This window comes from Polistes dominula, unplaced genomic scaffold (genome assembly GCF_049000335.1).
Source record: "Polistes dominula isolate Pdom_NZ unplaced genomic scaffold, Pdom_raw_medaka contig_73, whole genome shotgun sequence".
NCBI lineage: Eukaryota > Metazoa > Arthropoda > Insecta > Hymenoptera > Vespidae > Polistes > Polistes dominula.
Genome location: NW_028300951.1, coordinates 3809757 through 3825327, shown reverse-complemented (window position 1 = coordinate 3825327; position 15571 = coordinate 3809757). Strand labels below are relative to the sequence as shown.

General features: G+C 33.4%; 1 protein-coding gene across 2 annotated transcripts in view; it reads left to right on the top strand.

Moving 5' to 3' along the window:
* The window catches only part of LOC107063900 (kin of IRRE-like protein 1), a 304919-nt gene that overhangs the window by 215530 nt on the left and 73818 nt on the right, over positions 1-15571 (top strand). For both annotated transcript variants that reach the window (XM_015316052.2, XM_015316051.2), the window contains exon 3: positions 1423-1634. In XM_015316052.2, coding sequence (XP_015171538.1) covers positions 1423-1634 — 212 coding nt within the window. The remainder of the gene's footprint in view (positions 1-1422; positions 1635-15571) is intronic.

Genomic DNA, 15571 nt, shown 5'->3' with positions numbered 1-15571 from the left:
TTTCAATTTTATTTTCGTAAACCAATTCCCTATTCGAGTTCAAATTTCATTGGGCGGAAACTTTTCGGTACGCGTCAAGCTTCCTCCATATATATATGTACATATATAGAGTCCCACGAATTTTTGGAATTCTTTAAAAAAGTAGAATACCGTGACTGTAAAAGCGAATATGACAGATTTAAAGAGAGGAAACTGATCGATAAAATCAATCCAAAAAGAAATACAAGATTTGTAACATTTTTTCCTTTCGATATTTGAAAATATAAAAACTGATATTTCACACACACACATCATTCCTCATATATTTTTATATTGTACACCATTTAATATAATACATATGTGAGAGTGAGAGAAAGACGAAGAGTGCGAGTGTATGGTGTGCGTGAAAACAATTGATGAATGTGAAAGATGTCTAAGAGTATGCAGCGATATCGGTATAAGTGTGAGTGCACGCAGCGATATCGGTATAAGTGTGGGTGCGTGCAGCGATATGGATATGAGTGTGAGTGCATGCAGCGGTATGAATATGAGTGTGGCTAGTAAGAAAGAAAAGCGAGCGTGCACCCCGAAGTCTCTCGAATATTCCCGAACCGGAAATCGGGAAAAGGTCTTTTGTTTAATCGGTCGGGAATAGTCTGGAGATTTCGAGAATGATTGACGGAAGTGATTGGGACCATTGGTGGGGTGAATAAGTATATAAGCGCGGCGAAGAATGCGATCTTCGCCTTCTTGATTCGGTGCGACTATTTGTGAGTGAAAGAGTGTAATACGAGTGTACTTAAGATTTCTAACTATTGTTACTTACTTTCCTTTTTCTTTTCTATCTCTTTATTATTATATTAAACCTTAATAATTAAATATTTGTTATATTATAATAAATATTTCTATTTTAAATTTAAATAAATCTTACACATATATCACACATAATTCTTTGTTTATTAAGAATTATAACAAATTGTAAATTTTGCTCACTTGTGGTTCTTTCCTCTTTTGTTCATTTAGATATCCCGGATACAAGTGTGTATGTATGTTATGTTGTTAGCCTGACGTGCGTGCTAAAAAGAAAAGAAAATGTATAAAATCAATTCAGCAAACTTTTCGAATAAATTCCTGTAAATATAACAAAAATAGATAAATACTGAATTATTATTTCAATTTCGAAAATTTCAATAGACAAAGATATTTCGAAATTTCTGCATTTATAATATCAATTATGTAATTGATCAATTGATCAATATGTAAATTCAACATTATACCAATTTAATTACTGAAATTAACAAAACACATTTATGATTATTTACATTATCATTAATCTTATACGTTTGTTAGATTTGATTAGATTTGAATTAGAAATATACCACCATATCAATCCTGAAATAAACGAAATAAATTATATTCTATTATATTCTTATATATTTCCAGAATTGACGCTCAAGAAAAGTCAGTGACAAAAGCGCAACATTCCTCGGATTCGGGAGTATTTGGACCACGAGCTTATTTTCGAATTTCCTTTCCCGAACCTGGAGGTCTTGTAATCGAAGACATCAAAAGGCACGATGCGGCAACTTATAGGTGTAGAGTCGATTTTCGAAAAGGGCAGACGCGAAGTTTCCGTTACAACCTCACCGTCATCGGTAAGATTACTACAATTTTTCTCTCTAAATTTTTAACTTGAGTTTTTTTAAAGTGGAACTTCTTAAGCATTTGTAACGACCAAATTATATGAAACAATATGAAAAGAGAAAGAAAAAGGGAGAGAGAGAGAGAATGAGAAAGTAAGATAGGCCTTACAGTTGATCGATAGTTAAACGAGATTATGGAAGATTCTAGTGTTAGTTGTGTTGTGTGTACGTGTGTATGCATAAGATAAGTTTTTACTTTATTATATACGATTTTAGTACAATTTCAAATATTAATAAAGTACAATAGAATATTCGAAATATCGTAAATAATTTGTAATTAATCGAAGAAAATGTATATTGTAGTTTAAAAGCACGGAGTATAAATATGACGTATGATTCTCTTTAAAATCCACTATTAAACTGGCTCATTGTCCTCTATAAAAGTTAGATAAAATTCTTTTATTGATTTTTGTTTACATGACTTTTAGAAGAATAAATTCTATTTATTAGGAATATTATTTTCACATTATACACACGTAACTTTCGGAAAGTCATATAAATAACAATCAATAAAAAAATTTTCATCGACTTCCTTAGAGGGCAATGAAACAGTTTACTGCTGGATTTTGAAGAAGACGGTACATCGAACTTGTATTCTGTGCTTTTAGACTCCAATAAACATTTCCTTCGATTAATTAACAATCATTTGAAGTATATCTAATACTCTAATGTACACTACTAATGTATTGGATTGTATAAATTAAAATACATTTTTTTAAACATTACTGTTCAATGATCACTTGGAGTTGATATTTTTCATATAATAAAATATCAGCTTAAAATTATTTAATGTTCTAAATATATTAATAGATACAGTGAAGTACAAAAATATTCGTACGGTAAATATATAAATAGAAAAAGATCTGTATTTTCTACATTATTAATTGTAATACAATTTATGCGTTTGCATGTTACGTACTAATATTACTTAGTAAGTAATATAAATAAACAATAGTTAATTATAATATTATATAACTTACAAAAATTGAGTATTCGTCGAATGATAAAATTTCACCGAGACATAAGTATTCGTACTTCGTTAATAATTCATATAAATGTAATTGTTAGTATTTCGTAGGATTCCTTTTTTTGCGAACAATTGTACCTAATCTATTTGACATGAATAATATTAAGCTTTTAAAAGTATGCAGTGTTATATTTCTCCACTTTTCTTTTTAAATTTTTATTACCTAAATGTTCTTTTGATGTTAGAATATTTTGTACTCCACTTTTTTCGAATTCCCATCATGCATGTTCAATGAGATTTATATTAGGTAATTTTTTCCATTTATATATTTTTCTGCAAAATCCAGTCATTTTTTTGTTAATTTCATTAATGAATAGTTTACGTAGTACGACTTTACTTTTATATTCTGCTTTGTGCAATATACTTCGAATTGTTTTAGGATGTACTTTATTATGCTATTAAGTTCTCGAATCTCTGATAAAATTTCAAATGCACTGGTATCTGTTTCTTTTTTCTTAATCATCTTTACAATTTTTCGTTCCTCTCTTAAAGTCAATTTTTTAAGTATATAACTTATTTTTAAATGACATAAGACGCCTTCTTTTTTAAATTTATTTATTATACTTTGTATTGTCAAACGACTTCTTTTTAATATTGTAGCTTTGTTTTGCATAAGATTTATCCTCCATAAATAAATTTATAATAATTTTTCACTCTTTTAATATTGTTTACTTGCACTTTCTTCCTATATTTCAAATTATTAACAATAACATGTTATATAACATCAAAAGAACATTTAAAGGAAATTTAAAAAGAAAAGTGGGGAAATATAACACCGGATATTACTAAAAGCTTAGTATTATCTATGCGAAACAAATTAGATGTGGTTATTTGTCATATGTGTATTCAATTTTTGTAAGTTATAAAATAATATAATTAACTATTGTTTATTCATATTACTTACTGCTAATGCTAGTACGTAACATGCAAACGTATATATTGTATTACAATTAATAATGTAGAAAATGCAGATCTTTTTCTATTTATATTCTTATCGTACGAATACTTTTGTCCTCCACTGTATGTTATTTTTAATTAAATGTACTTTGCATTTTTCTTACTTTAATGGGTATTAAATAAGTTCTGATACTCTTTATAACATTTAAATAACAGTATAAACAAAGGATGACTAATTGTTAGAAATAAAAAAGCGAGTACTCCCATGTTTTTATAGTAATACCAACATATATAATTTTAAGAAGCAGACGTTTTCTGTACATTATTTTCGTATTTTCATAATTCACTGGTTATAAATAAAGCTTTCAAGTAAAACTCATTAAATATGTATATAATTAAGGTATACTAATGTATTTATTTGGAAATTTTCTTCAGTCGAAAGACACTAAATTAATAATTTTCAAGCAAAAATCTGCAATAGTAAGCTTAAAGGTGTATGATTTTAAGAAACACTCACTTATATTCATATATATGAATTAATCGAATATATTCCACGTAATAACACGATTTTCACTTCTATTGTGCGTAGTTTTTTATTTAAAGAAGTTACAGTTAGTTCGATTCAGGAAACAATAATATGGAAGGTACTTTTAAGTACATAAAAAATGTTCAACAAAGGAACAAGACTCTTACTCCTGAACATGCATATGGAATGCGTGTTTTCATGTAAAATCACAACACGTATCATGATACTTATTTATCATAGACGTATTCTCGTATGAAACCGTAGAGTATGTTTCCTTTACTCGTATGATCTTACTATCAACCATGTACTGCCACTACTACTTTGTACTTCCGACGATGGCGAAAAGTGCACTTCTCGTGCAAAAAGAGGGGAATAGGTGAGTCTGATCAAACAAATGGTAACTGTTGAAAAATGCATGAGCCAATCGGAGACGTGCAACCTCGACTGACTTTCTATCCTCCTCTTTCTCTTTAACTCTATCACTCTTCACACTTTCTTCTCCTGTGCGTCAGCATATACTCGTGTCATGACGCGCACGTACGCGTATCGCCGCTTTTCCTAACCCTTCTTTGTACTTAATCTCCAGTGAGAATCGCTTTTCGCATGTAATCCTCCTACCACATTTACCCTGGTACATACTCGAGTTACGCTGAACTAAGTATTGTATAAGACTAATGCGATTGTTCGCATTACGAGCAGGAAACATAATGCTTTTTAAATGCGTTCAGGTATGATTAACATGGAAAACTTCGTTATCGTGGATATAATCGTAGAATATCATTTTGCGTGTCTTTACAAATTCAAAATGTGTATATATATATTATCTTAAATCTCTCAAGCATGGTGCGTTCATCCGCAACTCTATTTCTTAGATGCACCTGGCCGCGAATGACACAAAAACCATTCATGATGATTTTAACTACGACATTATGTGGGAATAGAGTTTAAAATTAATAAATCATGATTTTGTTATACATTTTTATGTAAAATCGAATTAAATGAGAAAAAAGTAAGAAATGAAAAACGTATAATATTTTCCAAAATCATGATATCCATAGATGTAACTGTAGTTACATAGCGTTTAAATTGATACTTTTCACTAAAGCCACTATAGTGGCGTACAGTGCTTAAAAGGTTAAAAATGGATTAAGTTTAAATTTCATACTTTTACTGATCGCCTCTCGAAAATTTATATTATTTCTTGTTAATCTAATTTTGTCCTATGTTAAATTTTAACTGGTCGTTATAGTTATTTCATGTGAAAGCCAATTATTTTATGAATTAATGAATTTCACGCTTTAACGATAAAATATATATTTTTCATCATATATACACGTTTGTGTGTGTCACATTATATTACGTTTTATATAGTCGACTGAATATATAGCGGATTCAGAAATAACTCTTCAATCCAAATATTCTTTCTTTTCCGATGGTTCTACTTGAAGAGTTATATCATGGTGGTGGTAGTCGATCATAAAGTCCACGACATATGGAGGTGTAACTTTCATGGAAGGTCTTCAAAGCAGTCGGTAACAGTAGGTTCAAATCTCGGGAAGCGTATAGCTTGCGGCAGGAATATAACTTGGAAAATCGTGCTCTCTCGATCCTTCGATACCAAAATCCATCTACCGCGCCAATTCTCCACACTTTCCTTCACCTTTAACCCATTCGTATGAGGTTAGAAAGTGTGCGCATATGACGAGAGAGGGCAAGCGAGTGAAAGCAAAGAAGAGCAAGAGAAATAGGAATGACGGGAGTAAACTCGACGGAATGGAAAGAAGAAGCAAGGCCATAGAAAGAGAGAGAGAAAGAGAGAAAAAAAGAGAGAGAAAGTGAAAAGAGGCAAGGTTGAAAACGGCGCAAGTGTCGCAGTGCAGATTTCAAGAAGATCCTTCGGGCTAACGTGGAATTTCTTTTCCTCTCTTCCTTACCCGCCTCTTTTTCTCCTTAAAACCCTTTCTGTATCTTTCTTTCTCTCGACACTATGTGCACGCACCCTTCAAACTCTTAACTCGAATCTATCTCTTTCCCTCAATCTTTCTCTTTCCGTTTTCTCCTTTGTCCGTTTCATGACTTTTGTGTGCATCTGCGTGTGTGTATATGTATACTATTGCAACTCAGAGAAATACGACAACGACAACGACGACGACGACGACGACGAATACGTTGACGAAGAAAGCAGCCGCCCTTGTGCAGGACGACCGAGTCAAACGTACTTGAGGTATTCCAAAAAAAGAAACGAATGAAATTGGCTGCCGTGGATCGCTAGGAACCCCCGACGGAGATCGAGGTATTTTCATCAGAGAAGATTGGTTCCCGTGAGTTCCTAGATTGCGTCCCTCCAAGCTCCTGTGGACTTTACCAGACTAACCGCCGTCCTTCTGCAAACGATGCACTGCCAGAGACTTCTCTCTTCCTCTTTCCCTTTCTCCTTCACTATTACCTCCCTCCCACTACTTTCTTTACTCGCTTTTGCTATTCGCTCTTTCCTTTTTCTGCCATATTACGTTCAATTTCTGCGAACCATGCTCTTTCCTTTTCATTCTCTATTTCTTTTTCTTTTCGAATAAGATTGACTTTATTCTTCTTGACCGATCGGAACTTGATAAAACACAATCAAAATCTAAAATCCGTAACGTACTTATCATTCATTCTTTGCAAAATATGATAATGAATCTAAAAAGATAAAATTTCGTTTATTTTATAAATTATAATAATAAACGAAATATATCAATCCTATAACAGATCATTCGTTGCTACATTCACTTGAAATTAATTAGACTGCGATAATGAAAAAATGTATGATAATACTCAATTCATGTGAAAAATAATATTTATTAAAGAAAAATTCGTGATTGTCATAGACATCACGACTAACGTGGAAAATTAGTTTTCCAATCATCGCGTGAATTTTGGTCATCTCATTGACATGCGTATTACTTAACTAGTAATTACTTAGGGGTTAAAGAGAAAAGGAAACGAAGAAAAAAGAATAAAAGAGTAAAAATAAATATCAGAACGATGCAATTACGACAATGGCGATGGCGATTAATTATTATATGTAATACATGTAAAATTGTAATACACGTGCATTAAAAAGTAATTGCTTACAGAGTACATTAATATCCAGAACTGGAGTTGAGGTATTATTACATTATCGCATTACATATTGTATCATATCTAACAATGTCGCAATATTATCATATCGCATATGCACGCAATGCCATTACCCTTCTCATCTGACGCTCACGAACGCACACTTATCTCTTTTATTTAGATTTTCAGATGTAACATTAAACCGAAATTTTGGAATACGTAATAGCGTATTATGCAAGAGAGATTAAAGTTTAATAATACCTATCTCTTCAAAGAATACTACGTTCTCTTGTTTATTTATTATTATTATTTTTTATTTTTGTGTCCGGTCTTAATTACTACCTTTTTTGTAAAATTAAATTCTTTTTCTTCTTTCCTGACGTAGAAAGTGACGTAACGTGACAGTTTTTCCGTTTTACAACAAAGAAACATATACAAGAGCGTAATTTGAAATTGTCTGTTAAATTCTTGCATATCTCTCTGCAAATAGATAAGGTCAGGAAAAAGTTCGTACACTAGGAGAGTTTCCTACAAGCGAGCATGATTCTCCATGCATTAACAATTCCGAAGCGTATCGGAACGACGTATAAAACGTGCCTAACGATGGAGAAAGAGCGAAAGAGAAATTTTCTACTCTCCGACGCTTAGCCATTATACAGTATACAAACTATAGCATACATGTGGGGGATAGTACGCGAGCTTTACTCTGAGAGATTCAAAGGGGAAAATAAAGCTGGGCCGCTACGAACGCGACAACTAGCTTGGATATTTTCAAGAAGGCTTTAACGCGTACGTTTTTGTCTACCGAAAGAACAGCCGCATGTGACAACGGTGGAAACCACACTACGACGAGAAAACCGGAATCTGTCGCACGACATTACCTCACGCTCGACAATTCTCTTTCTCTCTCTCTTTCTTTTCTCTCTGTTCTCTCTTTCGTCTACTTCACTCTACTATATTTTTTATATCTCTCTCTCCCTTTCTCTCTTTTTCTTGTCCGTTTTATGTATTGTCCCGCCGTGACGAAGTCGGCAAGGAGTCGTAAACTGATAAAAGAAGAAGACGAAAACGTCAGGTTGTAAAAGTATAAAAGAAAGCATTTTTGAAATGTTTTAATTTATTAATTTGATAAAATATCGAATGATAACACAAAATTGATGTTTTCGTTTTGAGGAAATTGGAGTACAGATTAAAATTTCGATAATTATCGTAAATTCAAATTATTTGATGATATGGCATTGAAAAATAAATTAATATTTATATGAAATTACAAACAGTTGGAATTGAAAGAGAGAAAGAGAGAGAGAGAGAGAGACGTGGAGAAAAAGGATAAAATGCAACAACCGTACAGAATAAACTTTGATGTTAAATATTCTTTTAATTAACCTTTTCCTTTATTTTGCAACTTTGTATATTAACCCTTATTTTTTTGTGTTTTTTTCTTCTTGTTTGCTTTTGCCATTTCCTGGACAGAGTCCCCGATTTTTTCCCTGTGTTACTTTTCTTGCAAATAGATATGCACATTACACAGTATCGTATCGTATCTCAACGTTCTACCACGCATTTCCCTTAATAAAATCTGAATAACTATGTACTTGTTTCGTACCTTTGTGAAAAGTGATATTTTTTTCATGTTGACATAGTCGATTTTTTTTTGGAAAGTGTTATGGTAGAATTTTCTTGTCTGGTTATTTTCTACATCATCGCAAATGTGAACAAGCAGTAGGTTTCTACCTTTGAGAAGACGAAAACAAGGTCGCATTAAAATAATCTTATTTTATTTTTCTCTTCTTCGTATCTATATCTACTTCGTATATTCTATATATATATTTTTTTTTACAAACGGATAAAAATATGGTGAAAGAGAAAATATAATAAAAAGATAATATTATCTTTAAAAAAATGTCTGAGAGTAAAACAAGTGACTATTTGAGAAGTCTATCGGATAACGAATTATTCTTGCAAATATTTAAATTTCCTTATATAGAAACTGATTAGTTCTCCTGGCATTCGAACTAAGTTATTCACATCGAATTGCATGTCTTTCCATTATTTCCATCGTCTCTTTCGTTCTTTTTTAAATTAATGATTGGTGTACAGACAATACAGCCATCAGCAATTACAGCATCAATCGATACTCAACATACGACAGTTTCTTCTTCTTCTTATAGCTTATGACCTTTTAATCGAAATCTTCATATCTGTGCTATACATCTTTATTCGATATCATATATTTCCAAATTGCAAAATAGTATTATAATAAATAAGATATTTCTAAAAATCTATCTACTTCTTGCAATGACATAACTGATAGTGTCTTCCATTTTTCGATGATTGTCGTCTTGTTTGAAAAAAAAAAAATGAAAAATTCTTTTCAAATTTTGTCTCTGCTATCACACGTACGGTAATTTTAATTTCAATGAAATTTTTTCAAATATCATCTCATATTAGTCGATAGCCGAGATTCAAGAGAATCTTCCTTAAAAAAGGTAAAACTTTTTGAAAGTGTAAAGAGAATGCGAAATTGACCGTAAGAACAAACAGGCCGAAGCTTGAAAAGGGAATAACGATGGAGGAAAAAAAGGGACGACCGAAGGTAAAGAAGGTAAAAAAGGTGGAGTAGGAGGGTTGACAAACCGGGCCCGAGATCAGAAAAACGGTTCACGAAATCGCATGAATTTATGGCCAACATAAATCCGAACTGCTGGCTCGCGCGTACCCATGATTTTCGGAAGTCTTTGCGAGTATGCCCACCAGATTCTCACCACTCTGCACGATGGAATCTAGGAGAAAAAGTGTGCCTGCTAGGAAGCCAATCGTAACTACGGACTACGATCTCGCGCGGATTTAGAAGCCGGAGCACGTTCGCTGAAAATCTCGGCCAGATTATATCGCGACCGACGATTACCTTGATAATCCAACTTTAGATACCTCCTCCTCCTTATCCTGCTGCTCCACCCTCCCCACTTTGAATGTATTTAAACAACCTATAATGCGACGATTGCTGTCAGCGTTAAATCGAATGTATCGAAGAGGAAGAAGAAAGAAGGAAATAAAGATGAGCAGAAACGAGAACCGCAGTATCGAATTTTTCACCGTACCCATAAATTTCTTTTAACGACAGTTCGAACGACATTTTCTCTTCTTCGAATCTCTCTCTTTCTCTATCTCTCTCTTTCTTCTTTTCTCTTTCTCTAGTACAAGGATAAGAAATATCGTAACCGAATAAAAAAGAATAGGTAAGCCGTTTGCAATTCACACCGGCTTTCGATACAAAAAAAACAGCATTTTCCCCTATTTGCTTACGACTAGATCGAAAATACTAGCGTTCGCGATATGTACGTCTCGTTGCCAGGCACTGGCACGTTGGTTTTGGTTTACCGAAATATACGTGCAGTTGTAGAAGCGATCTAGTAACCCGAGCTATCTTATACGGAAGGAACAACCGTTGTCAACTGCGGTGTGATAAACTATCTAGAGTCCTAACTAAACACATGCGAGTAAATTATTCCAAGATTCCAAGAGTGGAAGATCTTGAAGAACTTTCCTCGATTTCCTCCAACTTCTCTCTTCCGAACATTATAAGAAAAGAGAGTACGGTTAGATCGCGATTCGATTAGACTCGGTCCAGTTTGAAGGTACGACGATGAGAGAGAAACAGAAAGAAGAATGGGTAACCAAAAACGAGCGGTAATCGCGTTAGTTCGCAGCTCCGATAAGAAACCCGTGAGACTCCGCGAGAGAATTACCACCTGTTTGGTCCGAAGTAAAGCGTACAAACTCCATTTGGCGTGGCCTCTAACGGTAACCGTACGATCGTTACGCTCTCGAATACGATCGTAATTAGTGGGGATATCGAAGGAAGGAAAAGCGTGTGGTTAAATAAATGTCCGACGAATTAACGAACGGCATCGTTCGATGCACCATCGGATGCCGTGCTCGGCCATAACGGCCAAGAATTAACGGGCTTATCGACTAGAAAGAAATACGAATTTCGAAAACGTCGCGTCGTGAGTCGTAATTTGCAGAAGGATGAAATCGAGCAGCAATCGTATGAGTTCAATCGAGTATATTAGAGTGCCGCATCAACGAACCAAACAGCTTGCATTAAGAACGAAAATGATCGATTTTTCTATCGATCGATCGATCGATTGATTATTCAATCGACCATTTCATTTCCAGAACCGCCACTCACTATATGTACTTCATATTTTCGTTATTACGAAATTTCTACCTTTCTCAATTCTCCTTAATATAACGTTTGCTTTCGCACCGTTTATCTATCACTAAAATTGTTTATTAAATTTTCAATATTTCACCTTAGGGAAAACTTCAGCGTTTTATTCGCTCGACCTCTCCAGTTTATTGAAGAAGCTTATTTATATCGCAAAATATTCAAGAAATTGTAATTCGCGGGAACGAAGTATAAATTAATAAGAAAAATCATTATTTAGATGAGAACTTGAGATAGAGAAAATTGGTAGAACTTTTCACATAGCATTTATTTGATTATTTAAACGTAAGAAAATGTTATCGATCTTAGTTCCTTTGTTATTTGTTATGTGAAAGCATATATCTTTCCAGAAAGATTTACAATAATACGTTCAATTCGCGATATTTAAAATATCTAGTTCGTTTAGAAGAACAATACGAAAAGATGTTTCTTTTTTTTTTATCAAAAAGACTGCTTTTGTATCTTTTGGTTAGTACGGATTTTCCAAAAGGTTTTCCAACAAAAGATCGGAAGAAAATTCAACGATCTTCTAGACGGCGATATAAAATTCGTCCCATGTTCTTCTAGTGGATATATGCCGAACCATAATGTTTCGTAAATATTGGCATAGAAATCGGCTCTTCTATCTTCTACATGTAACCATTTCTCCTCGAGGCCACATTCCACAACCGCTAACAGCATCACCATCATTGACATCGCCACCGCCATCGTCACAACTGGCATCACCACCGGTGCACACCTACCAAAGATATCTTCTTATTCGTCGATCTGTCTGCAGACACATAAATTGATTCGATACATCAAACGAACGTGGAGCGAGTACATAACTCAATAAGTATACCAAATTTTCCTCCTCGTTCTATTACAGGCGAATATTTCACTAAAAATATCGTCGGCGAGACATCCGAAAATCTCTCTTCTTCTTCTTCTTCTTCTTCTTCTTCTTCTTCTACTCCTCGTTTCTATCCACCACCCTCACTTACCCCCACTTCTATTACCTATTTTTTATTTCGTTTCTTTTTTTCTATGAAATATTTGTACCACGTACCTTCTAGTCAGTAACTTCTAAGGATGGATTTCATCGTACGTTACGATGAGTTCTTACTTCTCCCTTTTACGTTTTCTCTTTATTAATGCCTCTTTTATCTTCGTTAATTCTCATTTATTTCTAATTTTAACCTACGATTCTATAATAATAACTTTAATAGAACATTTTTTATCTACCTACGATCATATTCTTTAAAGAAGAAACGTGCGAAAAAGTAATAATTTAACTTAGCAATTAACCGACTAGAATCGTTATTACGAGTAACACGAGGGTGCATTTCCTTTCTTCCAAGAGTTTAGATTAGACACGAGTTCTCGCGGTAGCTTCTTAAGTGGCGGACATTACGATCGGCTGCTTCGCACTAGTTCGAATCCACACCTACGTAAGCAACGATATATCTTCGATTTCGCTAATACGTCTGACCTAACAAGTTTCTTACTAGGAAAACTACCTCACCATTCTTCCTATCGTTCTCCCACCACCACTTTTTAACTTCGTAACACTTATCCGCCGGTTTGACCTTACAGTGGCTCTCGCTAGCTATTATCAAACTTATTAAAGCAGAATTAATGTTTGATTTAAAAATGAGAAATAATCTGTATCTGTTAGCTTATGAAACAACGAAAGAAATGATTGATAATTTTGCGAATTTGAAGTTAGTTCGATGAGTATAAAATCGTTATTTGTATAATTTACCGAATGAGAATCACTGACGAAGGAGAGTTACATGAAGGTTTCCAGAGATTCAGAGGACCGGCCAGCAGATTTTAATATTTGCAGCCATATCTCAGTAGAAAGAACTTTCGCGTGGAAAAATGGAGAGCTGACTCTCACTTAAAATCACTTTATACGAATCGCGGCTACTTTTTCGCCAGTCTCCTAAAACCTTCCTCTTTGAAACCCCCCATTTTCTCAACTCTCTTCTCTTCTTTCATGGCCAATCTTCGCCTCATCTCTTTCTCGACCCATAACCTATATCCCATGGAAAACTCGCGAAAATCCATTTCACTGCTCCGCTGTCGTCGACTTCTGGAAACGTTCGCATTATTCTTACGAACCCTCGGTTTTCTTTCTCTCTTTCTCTCCTCTTTACATTATCCGAAGACATATAGCGTTGGATAACATTTTTCGAGAAAAATGTCCGTTGCTCCTTATCCCACCAAAGATCCGGATGAATACTAGCCTTCACGCTTGACCGTAACCTAGGACTAAAAAAATATTTCATTCTTATTTTAGAATCACCAAAGACAAAAGTAGTGATTCTTTTTATTTCCTTAACTAGCAATACAAAATGAAATTGTATTTTAATTTTGTATTTGTGAAAGAATAATTTTTCAATTCGATTCTATATCGAAAATATCGTCAGAAGAAAAAACTAAGAACACTTAAAAACCGATGATAATGGAACGCATAAGAATCGTTTAGAAATTTCTCTTAAAGTTCTTAACAGGTAAGTAAAACCAATAAAGACTCACACCAGACAGTTTTACTCCCAGCATTCGTATCCTCATGGAGCTGTAAACGAGGCACTAAGGAGTCCAAGGACAGTCATTCGGTCGGTAAGAATTAGACCACTTAGGCTTAAATACCTCGACGACTGCTCATTGGCTTTATCGTAACTTTTAAGCTTGCTCGTTCATGGAGAACTTCTAATTCCCCAGAAAAAGAGAATAAAAAGAACAAAAAATATCTTGTATAGTACTCTCATTCACACTTATTTACAATTATCGATAAGATCTTTTTAATGAAAAATCAATTTTATCGATTATTGCTTAAGCTTCCTATAGTTGCAACTATTTTTACGAAAGTAAAAGAAACTAAATCGTGAATAAAAAAGGAGGACAAATTAATGAGAAGGATTAGTTGACCTAGTTCAATGAAAAAAAAAAAAGAGGAAAAAAAATCTATAAGAACATCTAAGGATCAAAATGATGGAAAGAAGGGGAAGGGAAAGATACGACGAAGTAGAACGTAAGGAGACAGATCGAAAATTAGCTAGGATCATTGGTATTACCTATGTTTCCGTATACCTTACAATTTCCGAGGTCGTTATAATTAAAACGTCCATCCATTTGACTTATTGACTTACCAACATCGTGGCAAATTGAGATATCTCGTAAAAGGAAAAAAAGAATATATGGATTGTTCGTTCATACGATTAATTCCGATCGTCCGATTAATAATTCATTCTCCTTTATAATTGTCTGCTAACCGAGAAAGAGACGAATGTTATTGGCATAAGAATGATAATAATAATAAATAAATTATCTATTTCACATTACTCCGATTAAAAATAAATGATAATCGTCAATTTTTTATTTTACAATTCATAAGTTTATCAAAAATTATCCGTCTTAATAATTGTATTTTTTAATCAAATTAATCAATTTTCTAATCTTATTGATTAAGATATTATATTATTAAATTCTCTTGATAGTTAAACGATTAAAAACAAACTGCGAGTTTCAGTAATAGAAAAAAAGGATACAAGAGACAAACGTATTTTAATTTATACACGTACCTATTTACAGCTAATATTGAAATAATTTTTATGAATTAAAATCTAAAAGAGTAAATAATAGAATTGAAAAACCAAAACGTATAATATCTCGAAAATTTTTCTACAACAGAATTTCTCGACCAACATCCTTTCAGGGTCAATAAAAATCAGAACGAATAATGCGAGGATTTTATTTTGAAAATCGATCAGAACGAGTTAGATGGACCAAATAATGAAATAAAAAAGAAAAAAAGAGAAAAGAATAAAAAGAGAAAATAAGAAAAAAGGAGAACCAAGCAATTGAATAGAAAAAGAAGAAGAAGAATCGGATTCTCGATATAGAAAATATTCGATTAATCATATTTTTGAAAGCGTTAAAAGAATATAGAGGTACATGTTCATAAATTTAAGAAGATTCTGTAGCAAATTTCACTGTGTGCTACCTTTTCTATAACACCCCTCCCACTCTCAACATCATTGCCCGTTGTCTGTCCTCAAACTACAACTCGCATACCTGACTAGTGACCGTAAAAATTTAACAAGGGTAAGTCCGTCTCC